Source organism: Sarcophilus harrisii, chromosome 3 (assembly GCF_902635505.1).
Source record: "Sarcophilus harrisii chromosome 3, mSarHar1.11, whole genome shotgun sequence".
In the NCBI taxonomy this organism is placed as follows: Eukaryota; Metazoa; Chordata; class Mammalia; order Dasyuromorphia; family Dasyuridae; genus Sarcophilus; species Sarcophilus harrisii.
Genome location: NC_045428.1, coordinates 432,052,528 through 432,065,758, shown reverse-complemented (window position 1 = coordinate 432,065,758; position 13,231 = coordinate 432,052,528). Strand labels below are relative to the sequence as shown.

The window sequence follows — 13,231 nt, the reverse complement described above, 5'->3', positions numbered from 1 at the left end:
TTATCAAATTAAATAAAAATATGGTAAAACAAAGATAATATTAATTTGTAGTTTTCTAAGTTATCATTTGAGTTTGACACCACAAGTTTAATTTCTTTTTATACTGATATCAGATATCTCCTGTGTTCTCCTTCTCCACCCAAGTAGAGTAGGAGTAAAACTGAAGAAGGGACCCTGAAACTCTAAAACTCCTTGAAGGAGAAAATTTTCAACTCTGCCTCAGTGAGGGATCCCACCCGAGGGAAACAAGACAGTTTCATTCTGTTATCTAGGTGAGGTTGGTTCAGTCCTGAACAAAAGAATTCCAATTCAAATTAAAGATCTTGTATTCAATTCTATTCAAATTCCAGCTCAAATTGAAACCCATCTTGTAGCTGAGCCAACTTGGGACTCCACTCACTAGCCCCCACTGGGTCTGACCTGCTTGGGCCGTCCCAGCCCCCACCAAGACACCCAATATAACAGCTTACTTCAATGAAGGTCTTTTGCAGATGGGCCTTGGTAGCTTCCTTTGCTGCCAGGACCTTCTGTCCAATGAGAACTGCATTCTCAGTGCAAAACTCCATTTTCCATAGATCTGTCACTATAGAAGTCAGTCTCTTGATAAACTGATTTCTATCTAACAATAAACTCTCATTTTGCAACTAATAATTCTGGAATGAGTGAATTCTTTCACACCTAAAACCTGCAGTCCATTTAAAAGGGATTCTTAACAACTCTCTTATAGCCACTAATCTAGACCACTCAAACAGCATCAAAACCAAACCAAACAGTTTGATGTGACAGAAAAGCCTCTTACTCTGGAATCCAAAAACATGATTTCACATCTTGCCTCTATAAGACCTGTATGACTTTGAACAAGTGGCTACCTTCTCTGGTCCTCATTATCCTCATTTATGAAATGAGGAAGTTGATCAAGATGTATTCATGTAGAATGAGTGCATATGTATAGCCGAGACTGCTAGGTAGTGAGGTTGATAGAGCACCTGGTCTGGAATCTGGTACACCCAACTAATTGACAACTAATCTGCATTTAACTACTGTATCCCTGGGCAAATCAGTTCCTCATATGTAAAATAAGCTGGAGAAGGAAACACAAACCACTTTTGCCAAGTACCTTTCCCAAATGGAATCTGAAAAAGTCAAACAATACTGAAATGGCTAACAACAGCATATATATAATTTCAGTGATTTTAGATATTAGATATAGATATTAAAATATGAGTAATGATAAACTATAAAACAACAGAAATTTTTTATGTTTTAAAAGAATTATTTGTTTTTTAAATTAATAATAGACTCCTTTAAATTGTAAGATACTCTTAATACATTTAAAAATCCAAGAACACTGATAAGCTTTAAATATGACATACTGTTTTTGAGGTTGGGCAGGCACTCCAAAAGGTTGGGATCACAGACCAGTGTTGCTAGTTATCTCAAAAGAATTTTCAGGCTTAAACCCTCTTCCAAGTCAAAGGGGAAGGTTTATTGTAATTGTAACACCAGTTGAATTGGTCTAAATTCCAGGAGAATTTAGCAGAGAAGCCTAAGCAGACATATTTATCTAGATCTTCATGTTATAGATATGCTAATTTTATGGTCTAGAGGTAGAACCAAGGAGTGGCCTCAAGAATTTGGTTATCACTGCCCAACAGACAGTAATGTTTGTAGGACTATTCTAAGACCAGAAGACTTGAAATCATTGACAGGTTGTTAGAACAGTAGTCTCATGATCAGTAAAGTCTAAGCCTAAGTTAAGTCTAAGTCACCTAAAGTCTAAAGGAAAAAATGTTATTATATTCCTAGGCCAGAAGACTTTTATAATCATTGACAGAACAATAGCATTCTTAGATCAGATGGCCTCAGGATATAGATTCCAAAGCCAAAAGATTTAGAATCACTGACTTATTGTTAGAACAGAAGCTCCTTAAGGTCAGGGGACTTATTATTGCTGTCTCCCCTAGAAGCTATATTTTGTCACTATCAACTGAGAATCAACTGTCAATAAAGATGAAGCACCTCTGTATTTATCAAGCTTAGGAACAATACTTCATTATATAAATGAAAACATTTTGATACAGATAGATCTCTTTTAGTCACCGTTAAGATACTGTTTTAAGTAGTTGATTGTAATGCAATTGCTGTCCTTTTTAGGACAGTTTAGGAGTGATTAGATAGATATTGGACATGGTTTAAAGAAAATTCTTAGGTGATGGCGATAAAATAAATAGATTTCAGTTGTGAGTTTTTAGGAATTATGAATGCTGCATAATATTTAAAGCATTTTAATATTGTTGGAATGTTATTAAGATAGTTTTCTTTTGGGGTTATATTTATCTGTTATTTTTTCAGAGCCTTGAATGAAATGTGGAAATGTCAGAACCTTCTCCGGCATCAAGTAAAGGATTTGCTAGATTTAATTAAACAGCCCAAAGTAAGTGTAATTTTTTTGATTGCTTAAATTATTTTTGATGTTGGATTAGTGCATTATTTTCTCAGTTTGTACATAGCATTGGAGATAAAGAGCCCAGAGTTGTAGTAAGGAAGATATGCATGCTTGTGTTGACCCTAGACAGACACTTAACCTTTCATTATCATAGGCAGATTTCTAAACCTATAGAGTTACAGACAAGGATTAGTAGAGGGAATTTTTTCCCTATACTGATGATATCATTGTTGTAGACTTTACCACCAGCTCATTCCCTAACATACACACACACACACACACACACACAAACACACGCACACACTATATAAACACAGAGAAAAATTTGTTTACTATTTCTTGCTTCTCTAGATGCATAGTATAGTACTAGATGTTGCTTATGACATTTTTACATTTGTATTAGTCATAAGCTATTTAAAAAGCAAATAGAAAAGAAACTAAATATATTTTAGTTGATAGAGGAAACTTCCAGGTGGGGAACTTCCTACTAATGAAAGTCAGCTCCTTCCTTCAATTTACAGTCTCAGAGCATTGCCTAAGAAACTGATAGGATAAATGACTTGGACAGAATTATTTAGTGTCATTCTTAGGACTGAACCCAGATCTTTTTGGCTTTAAGGCTAACTCCCTTTTGACTCTACCAGGCTGCCTCTCAGCTGATTAGGAAAAGATGCTATCTAATTATAAAGGATAATTATTTTGTGTTTGAAAATTCTTGGACTTTATGTCCTTTTAGATCCAGGAAACTGTTTTGTAATATCTTAAAACTTTTGGAGATCAGTGTAACAGAATGGAAAGAGTACTGGACCTAATATCATGAAAACTTGGTTTCATATCCTTACTTTCTAGCTTTTTGACTACAAGTAAATCACTTAACTTCTCTGAGTCTCCATTTTATCATTTGTAAAAGGAAGATACAAAATAGTTTGCAGCTCAGATGAAAAAAATACACACTTCAACATCCTATAAGTTTATTTTTTCTTTTAATTTAAAAGCATAATAACTTTAAAGACAATTTGAAAAGCATTCATTGCTCATCTCATGGATAGGTCAAACCATGAGAACAAAAGTGACAAATCTATCTAAATCTCCTTATTCGGTGTCAATCAAACTACTAAAAATTATTTTGTAGTGCTGGAAAAAATAATAACAATTTATTTAGAAGAAAAAAGACAAGAATATCAATAAAATAAATGAAAAAAAATGTAAAAGTAGGTGGCCTAGTTGTAATAGATCTCAGACTGTCTTTATTAAGTGGTACTCATCAAAACAGTCTGGTACTAAGAAATAGAAAGGTGGATCAGTGGAATAAATTAAGTACCCAGTATTTTGTGGTAAATTACTATAATTATTTTTAGTCTTTGGTAGACCTAAAATTCCATGCATTTAGGACAAGAACTCATTATTTGACAAAAACTACTGGGAAATTGGAAAACAGTATGGCAGAAAATAATATGCAAAGAAAAAATGTGTTTGTGAACTTTATATTTTATAGAACATAAAATGAGTTAAAATCTAGGAGAAATTAGATTATCAACTTAAAAAAAAAGATAGTAGGATAAAAGATTTAAAACAGAAAACAATACATGGGGGGGGGAGGAGAGCATTCTAAGTATAGAGGAAAGCCAAAGAAAATGCAATTTTTATTCATTTCTTATGCAACTATTATACAGTCTCCATTGTACTTCACTGTTTTCAAAGAAACAGAAGCTTATTTTACTGATCTCATTGTTCAAGGAATCTTTATCACAATGTAGAAGAATCAGTAATAAAATCACCAGCTGTGAAGTACCTGTGAAGATTGTTGCTATTTTCCTAGGCATTAATTTAGCTGTTTCATATAAATCATTTTCCAGTTTTTGAAAAAAGACTAGGCTTCAAACATTTAGTAGATGTTTGGCAAGTTATTTAACTTTGCCTACTTCATTTTCCTCAGCTGTAAAATGGAAATGATAATAGTATTAGCTACCTCCCATAGTTGTTATGAGTCAAATGAGATAATAATAAAGTAAGATAATTTGCAAATCTTTAGTGCTATTATAAATGCTTCCTATTTTTTATTTTTATAACACTTCCTATTTTTTACTTTTATTCTTATTCTGAACTTAAAGACCTAAAACACAAGCATTTCCATCTGTAAAGTGGAAGAAAAAAAAGAGAATTGTATGTGAAGTTATATATGAAACTGTAAATTAAAAAAAAAAATCATCACTTTAAAAAAGGCATATTAGTATCATCTTGCCTTAAGTAAAAGAACTGACTTTGTGCTAGTGGTTTGAGTAAGAAGGGAATGAAGAGGTATAAAAGGCAAGTCCTTATGGCTCTGCTTCCTGTCTTGTCCAAATACTTTTGAGCATTTGCTATCATTTCTCGTCAGAAGAAAATTGCACTAATTGTAGAAACAGTGGATAAGAGTAAACTGATATAGAGTGAATTGAATAGAACCAGAAGAATTTATATAATGACAACAATATTCTAAAGACAAAGGACTTTAAAAGATTTAGGAACTTTGATTGGTATAATGAAATATCAGGAAAACAGAAAGTTTTTTTAGTCAGTGAAACTTTAGTTTAGTCAGTGAATGTTTTAAATTTTCATTATCATCTTCCTTTCCTTTGCTCTTAGTAAAATATCTCTACAAATAGTCTTCTTGTTTTCATTTTTTTGCCATTTTGGATATGTGATGGAACAAATTATATCACTTATACTACATACTTCACGCTGTTCTGCATCAATTTTTAAAGATCTTTCCATCATTCTATGTTATGTATTCATCACATTAATTCTTATAATACAGTAGTATTCCATTACATTAGTGAGCCACAGTTGATTTGGCTATTCTTCAGTCAATAGGCATTTACTTATGCTGCTATAAATATTTTGATATCTATGAGGATTTTTTTTCTTGGCAGTGGCTTCTTGGTGATATAAGCAGAGTATGGACATTTTATTCACTTTATTTGAATGATCCCAAATAGTTTTCTAAGTTTCAGAGGTCTATCAACAATCTGTTGGTGTGCCTATCTTCCATTTCCTTCACCATTCAGTATTGCTATTATTTTGGTCATCTTTGCCAATTTTCTGTGATGTGAGCCCTCAAGGTTGTTTTCATTTGTACTTATTGTTGGTAATTTAGAGCCTTCTGTCATGTAGCTGTTAATATTTTGCAATTTGAAGAATATTGATTGTCTAGATTGACAGTTCAGTTCTGTAAATTGTTGGAATTTCATCTGTATGTGCCTGTCTGAATGTATATATGCATATATGTATGTATATATGATTACTGTTGTTCACTAAGGGACAATGTGTACAAAAATTGCAAAGTTTGGATAGAGAGGGTTAGGTTTCAGAGAAAATCTGAGAAGTAATGCTTACATTAAGTAGAATCCAAAATCCATATAAATTTCTCTCTCTCTCTTTTTTTTTTTTTTTTTTTTGGTTGTGCACGTGATTAGGAAAAATTTTCCTTTTTTTTCCCTTTAATTTTTTTCCAGTAAAGTCCTGTCTCTCAGCTTCACTCTCCATTCCTCACCCCAGTTGAGAAAGCAAGAAAATCAAAACCCCTGATTCAAATAAGTATAATCAAGCAAAATGAATTTCAACATTGGCTTTGTAAGAAAAATATTTCTCTCATTTTGTATTCTTGAGTCTTTTACCTTTCAGTAGGGAGGTAGCATTTCACAGACTACTGAGTTCATTATAATCATGGTTTTTGTTTATGCTGGTTAGAATTCTGAAGTTTTTCAAAGTTCTTTGTCTTTAAAATATTGTTGTCATTATATAAATTTTTTTCCTGGTTTTGTTCACTTTACCTTAGTTCTACAAATCTTCCCAGTTTTATCTGAAACCATCTCCTTCATTTTTTTTTTTTACTGCACAGTAATATTACATTATTCAGATTCCCATTCTTTGCCACCTCAAAAGATATATATATATATAAATCTTTTTGTACATTCTTAAGAGTTTTTTCCCCCTCAAGATTAATTCCTACTTAAATTTACCATCTCTCCTAAGCATCTTCTTGTTCCTCCCCTTTCCCTTTCTTTTGGGTGAAAAGTTTTTCTGTACTCACCTATATGTGTATTATTCTTTACTTTGATCAGTTCAGATAAAAAATTTGTTATCCCCTTCTTCCCTGTCCTCATTTTCCTAATTTGAGGGTTCAGAGGAGACATATTTCCCCAGATAAGAATGTAAGCAATTTATTCTTATTTGGTCCCTTGTGATTATTTACTCATGTTTGTCTTCCCTTCCCCTCTTCTCTACCACTCCTTCCTCCCTTCCTCCCCCAGTTGCTGTATTTGACCTTCAGAGTTTCTGTGAAGCTTTCATCTTTTCATCAAGAAAGCTTGCGAGTTCTCTATTTCAGTAAAGATTTTATTTTTTTTCCTTGTAGGATTATATCCTGTTTTGCTTGTTAAGTTACTGTTGGATATAAGCCTATATCCTTTACCTTCTTGGAATGTCATATCCCAAGCTCTGCTTTTTTAGGGCATTGGCAGCTAAACCATGTGTGATGTTAGCCATAGCTTCTTTTTGGCTGCTTGGTTTTTGTTTTTTTTTAAACTGTGAAGCTCAGGATTTTGGCTGTAATGTTCTCAAGGGTTTTCATTTTGTTGTTTCAGTAAGTTACTGAATGATTATTTCATCTTTCATTTTGTCCTTTCATTCTAAGAAATATAGGCAGTTTTAAAATTTCTCGAAATTTTATATTGAGATTTGCAAATAAGACCAGTGATTTTTATTTTTTTTTCCTTTGGTCATTTTTCTAGTAAAAATTTTTTTTTTAATTTTGGAGGAGGTGATTTGAGTTCCTTTACATTTTCTTCTATTTGTTTTTTCCTCCACTCTTGACTGTTTTAATATTTTTTATTTTCTCACATGGAGTTACTGGCTTCTATTTGGCCTGTTCTGATTTTCAGTATCACCATACTAGCTTTTTTTGAGAGATTCTTTTTTGTTTTTTTCATTCTTCAAAACTACTTCTTGTCTTTTAATTTTGTGTTAGATCAAAGCCCTGTACATTTTTGGAGGGAATAGCTGGAATGGTTCTGTTGCTTTCTGGGGCTATTAAATTTTGTGTTATTCTATGATGTCAGGGACCCTTCAGTCTGGATATCTCCAAGCTTTTAGTACTACCTGAGTAATCTATACCAGTTTTTTTTTGTTTGTTTGTTTTTGGTTGCTGAGGCAATTGGGGCTGTGACTTGCTCAGGGTCACACAGCCAGGAAATGTTAAATGTTTGAGACTAGCTTTGAACTCAGGTCCTCCTGACTTCAAGGCTGGTACTCTATCCACTACACCAACTAACTGCCCCTCTCTAACAGTTTTTAATATCTGATTGCAAACCCTCAGAACTGAGCTTTATAAGTTCGTAACCCAAACTTGTATCTGAACAACACTAGACTTAGACTGTTGCTGGATTCGTCCATCTACAACCAGCTTATATGCTCTGTTTGTTTAGAGTGACAGAGTGACTTGCTGAGATTCCTGCCTTTATTATTCTTATCACTTTCTAATGCTCAGGTATTTTGGCTTCTCTCTCATTTGAGTATTTTTTCAAAAATAATTCAACTTTCCCTTGTTGCTATCATTGTAAATAAATGAGATAGAGTTGTCTTTTTTTCCTCTATAGGCACTTAGAAAACTACCTTTTAAACTTGGAGTTTTTGTGTTGTCACAACATATAAAGAAATGAAAACATATCTATGAATTACATAGAAATTATTTGTTAATCACAAATAATTTGGAAAAGATATGAAAATTGTGAATCTAATGTTCCTGCTTGTAGTAGAAGGGAAAATTGATTTATAGTGTATTTAGGATTGCCTCCTTTAGGGAAATCTGGTGCAAATACTCTAATTAGCAAGCATTTTTTCAGAAGAGAAACTATTAAGGTAAGATGTTTTTGGAATTTAAGTTATTTTCTTTTTGAATATCATTTCAAAAGATGAAATTTATATGTTATCAGTGCATATCAACATAAAACATTTACTTTGCCTTTTATCAATGGCATCAAGTCTTTGGAATGGAGAACACACAGTAAATCATGCTTTTAAAAATTATTTTTAATGAAAAATTAACTTTTAAATGAAATTTTTAGTTTATAATAAAAATTATAGAGGCATTATGGTGTAGTAGAGTACAAAATCAACTTTGATCAAGATACTGTAGATTTAAATATCTTTAACTCTTTATGTGGTTCATGATCCTGGGCATGTCAGTTTACCTCTCTGAGCCAGTGAACTAACTCCCTTTAATAATAATAATTATTAAATCAAACGTGTCTGTGTGAAGGATAGAGTTCCTCATGCTCCTGAAATTTAAAAAAAAAAAATCCTTTACATGTTTATATATAATGAAGATTATTTGCAATGACTTATGATTTTCTTTTTTCTTTTTCTTTTTTTTTTTTTTTTGTGACTTACAGACAGATGCCAGTGGTAAAGCCATATTTTCAAAAGTGATGATAATTACAAGTAAGTCATTTAAAATTTTTTCCATATAATTCTCAAGATTGAATTTCAATATCCCTTTTACATGGGAATTTTTCATATTTTGTATAGTTGCTTTTAAATGATAATGTAGGAAAAGAAGATACATTGTCATCCTCACTAGCTTTCTTGCTGATTTTTTGTGATTTGCCATTTTTTCATGTTCTTTTTCTGTATGTGATACTTAGTATATTTCAAGAGAGAAGCAATGAAGATAGTTGCATGTTCATGTCCCCTCAAATATTTGGTTTCCCAGATCTTCTATGTACACAATTAGTATTTCTACCAACTTCACTGCACCCCAGCCACACATGAGAATGATTATATCATTGATGAGAACATGACCCCAAATTTTTTCAGCTCCTTTATTAAGAATATTGCAATTTCCCTTCATGATTATAACTTCATATTTTTACATCTGTCCCTCTCTCTCATCCTTCTTAAACCTTTTTTAATATTAACCAAAACTTGATCTTCCCCATTCTCTCTGTCTTCCTCTATACTTCTAGTCTCTAACTCCTGTTTTGGACTATTTTTCTTCATTTAACCATATACTATCAGCTGTACTTGAATCCTTTAGCTTCTTGTCCCTATCATTAGTTATGCCTTTCTTGAACCCTTAACCTGTCACTCCTCCTGTCAAAAATGAAACAACCATGCCAACTGAGCTCACTGTAAAATTTATATTTTTTAATCTAAGTGAACTTTTACTAAGACATGGCAGTTCTTCACTATTTAATTTTATATCACATTTTTGACATGGGCTTTTCAAAACTTAGCTTTTTTCTGAGACTGTGTGAACTATTCTTTACATCTGCCTCTCAGCAGAAGTTCTTGTCTCCTCCCTTAAGAGAGGACATCTATTGTGAACTCTTTCATTTTTCTTCATATATATATATATATATATATAAATTTTTTTTTTTAACCCTTCTTCATTATCTTTTATTCTTCAGTTTTGTCCAGTCCTCTTGGGAAGATTTTCTTTACCAAATTTCATTCTTCCACATATACTCTACAAATATTTTCACATCTTCTTTATCCTTTAAAAAAAAAAAAGCCTTGCTGTGACGCTATCATTGCCTCAAGTTATGATGTCTTATGATTTCACAGACAAATTACCAGAAATTGTTGTCTTTATTAACTCTGGTTCTTGAGCATTGCTTTCTGTAATATTACCAGTAATCTAACTGCTTAATCCCATATCCTTTTCTCTGAGTCTTGACATCTCAGCATCTTTTGCCATGTTCTATCACTTCTCCCCCTGAATATTCTTTCCTTCCTAACATTTTTCTCTCTTAGTTCTCCTATTTCTCTCATCATTCTTTATCAGTTTCTTTTGGTGTGGACCATCACCATTTTTCTTCAGTTCATTAAGTGTATATATCCCCCCCCCATGATTCTGTCCTTGTGCCTTGTCTTTCTCCAAAGCATAAGATTCTTGAGGACATGGATTGTCACACATTTGTATTTTTATCTTCAGTACCTGGCCAGTTCCTACTCACAAATGCCTTATAAAATTCTTGTTGGATGACTGATTGATAATTTTCTCAGTTGTATTTATGCATATAGTTCCCAAGTCCACGTTTTTATTCCTCATTTCTCTTCTAAATTATATTTCTGAATTACAGATTGCCTTCTATATATCTGTATCTAGATATCCAATAAGTATCTCAAATTTAACATGTATAAAATTGAACTATCTCTTCTTCCACATCCAAACTCATTCTTTTTACAAAAGTCCATTTTTGTTGGTAGTACCACCATCTTTTCAGTTGCTTGGGTTTCTACCCTGGAGTCATCCTTAACTTTTAAGATTTATAAGTTTTAAGTCTTCTTTGTTTTCCATACCTCTTAAATCCTTTACTTTGCTTTCTTTCCTTTAAAGCATAATTCCAATGAGTTTCTGCCAGATTTTTCTTAATTCTGACCAGTTGTTCATGCTCGCACTCTCCCTCTCTCTCTCTCTCTCTCTCTTTCCTGAAATTACTTTATGTATACTTTTTTTTTTTTTTTTTTTTTTTGCTGAAGCAATTGGAGTTGAATGACTTGCCCAAGGTCACACAGCCAGAAAGTATTAAGTATCTGAGGTTAGATTTGAACTCAGTTCATCCTGACTTCAGGACTGGTGCTCTCTTCACTGTGCCACCTAGCTGCCTCTATGCTTTATTTCTTTTTGTACATAGTATATCAAACTAGTAGAATGCCAGTTTCTAGAAAGCAAGGACTGTTTACATATTTTTATTTTCCAAGCACCTTGTTGGTGTTGAATTGATAGTTAAAGTGTTAAGATATATCTAAAGAACTTTTTGGAACTACTCTATTATCCCTTTCCTTCCTTTCAGGGAAAACTCCCTGCATTGCTTTTGTCATCATTGCTTTTGTCAAGTTAAGACAGCAAGCATTTATTGAGCACTCATTTGTCAGGCACAGTGTCTAGTGCTGGAAATATAAATATAAGCAGAAGGACAGTTTTGCTCTTAAGCAATTAACAGTTTAGTGGGGGAGGGAGGAGGTAACATATAAAAGGCAGCTAAAAAGTGGGATGGTGGGGAGAGGAGATACAGGAAAAGAGATGAAATTTCCTAGCCTGGTGAGATAGAAGAGAAAGTCTGAAGAGATGCAGTCTGGAGATAAATGACAGCCTAATGGGTTTGGGCATCCTTCTTAAAATTTAGGTTTTGAGATGAACTTTAGTCAATCGGAGGGAACAAAGTTGTTAAAGAGTATGAAGAAAATTTCCTATATAGAATAATTCCTTGAAATGTTAATTTATGTATAGCTTTAATTTCACAGTTAATCTTCTATAAGCCAAAATTTAGGTTAAAGATATGTTAATTACATGAGAACCTCTTTGAAAATAGGTTGATAATTCTCCTTTACTAAAAATTATTCTAGTTCAGATATCAGGAATACCTACTATAGGCCCTATTACTGAACATAGGAAATAAACAAACAAACAAAAGAATAAGAGAGCTCAAGATATTTTTATTTGTGACATTTATTCTCTCCCGTGTGCATGGAGATAGAAACTACTTGTAAATCATTCCTTCTTGTTCTTCACTACCAAAAAAATTGTTCTGCTACTATAATACTTTTTCTTCTTTGTCACTTCATTGTTTTGTGAATACCTTGTTTTATTAATTTTTTCATAATTCGATTCTCATCTTTTAAGGAAAGGAATACTACATCAAGTATTATTTTCACAAGATTGAGTCTCAAATGAGACAATGTATGTAAAATATTTTGCAGAATTTAAAAATGTAAATTGTTAATCCAGATGCATAGTTGTGGATACCTTAGGGAGTGTTTTTCCAGAAATCCACCTGTGTTAAACTGGAGAAAGAAGAAAGTGTGATTTCTGAACTTAGTGATCTAAGAAAGTTTAGATTAGGGGGAAGCAGGGTTTAAGAGAAGCAGTATGGTTAAATGGTAAAGTACTGGACTTGTAGTCAGGAAAAGCATTATTCAAGTCTCACCTCTTAAAATAGCTATGTCATAATGGACCAAGTCCCTCAACTTCTAAGTTATAGATCCATTGCATTTTGAAGAAGGAGGAAAGTTCCTATACTGTATCATCCCTATCTATTGTTCATTTACCAAGGCTAAATTTCTGGGATTTGACTTTATAATTCTATACATGAATTTAGAACTTCATCTGCATAAGAAAACTGCTATTGTAATTTTAAAAACAAATTGTATCAGATATTGTAAATGAGACGAATTTATATTAGTTCAGTGCATACTGTAGGCCCTGTGAGCTCTTTGTTAAACATGATCACTGACATTCTCATTGGTATGATAAAATCAAAGAAAAAATTTAATCATCATTTAAACAGTGAGTTACTTTTAATATGTGTTTTGCTAATTTAGGGATGCTGTGAGGTAGTTAAAAAAAAACAATGCTGACTCCTCCAAAAACTCAATTTTCTTAATGTAGTTATTTTATAGTAGTTGTACCATTTAGAGCTGATTGCTTCCTCTTTGCTATTTCTAATTGATCATAACTCCTTTGTATGAGGCTTTCCTAATTTGACAAATTATTCAAAACCAATACAAAACCAATTGAAATAGGGCAACATTCTTTAAACAACCATTAAGGTATTAATAGTTGTCACGACTTACAAAGGTCTGAATCTGTTTAATGATTTAAAAATCAATAGATATCGTTATGGATTTGACATTTAATATTGATTATTAAGTATTATTGATACATTTAGTATTACTGCATTTTATAAAAAGCTACCTAAAATTAATCAGTTTAGTCCCTTCTAATAAAAGCCTTCCCATCTT

At 32.4% G+C, this 13,231-nt stretch overlaps 1 protein-coding gene across 6 annotated transcripts in view; it reads left to right on the top strand.

Moving 5' to 3' along the window:
* PDS5B (PDS5 cohesin associated factor B) overlaps window positions 1–13,231 on the top strand; it is a 210,854-nt gene that overhangs the window by 119,328 nt on the left and 78,295 nt on the right. For all 6 annotated transcript variants that reach the window (XM_031960714.1, XM_031960713.1, XM_031960715.1 and 3 more), the window contains 2 exons: window positions 2,353–2,434; window positions 8,878–8,926. In XM_031960714.1, coding sequence (XP_031816574.1) covers window positions 2,353–2,434; window positions 8,878–8,926 — 131 coding nt within the window. The remainder of the gene's footprint in view (window positions 1–2,352; window positions 2,435–8,877; window positions 8,927–13,231) is intronic.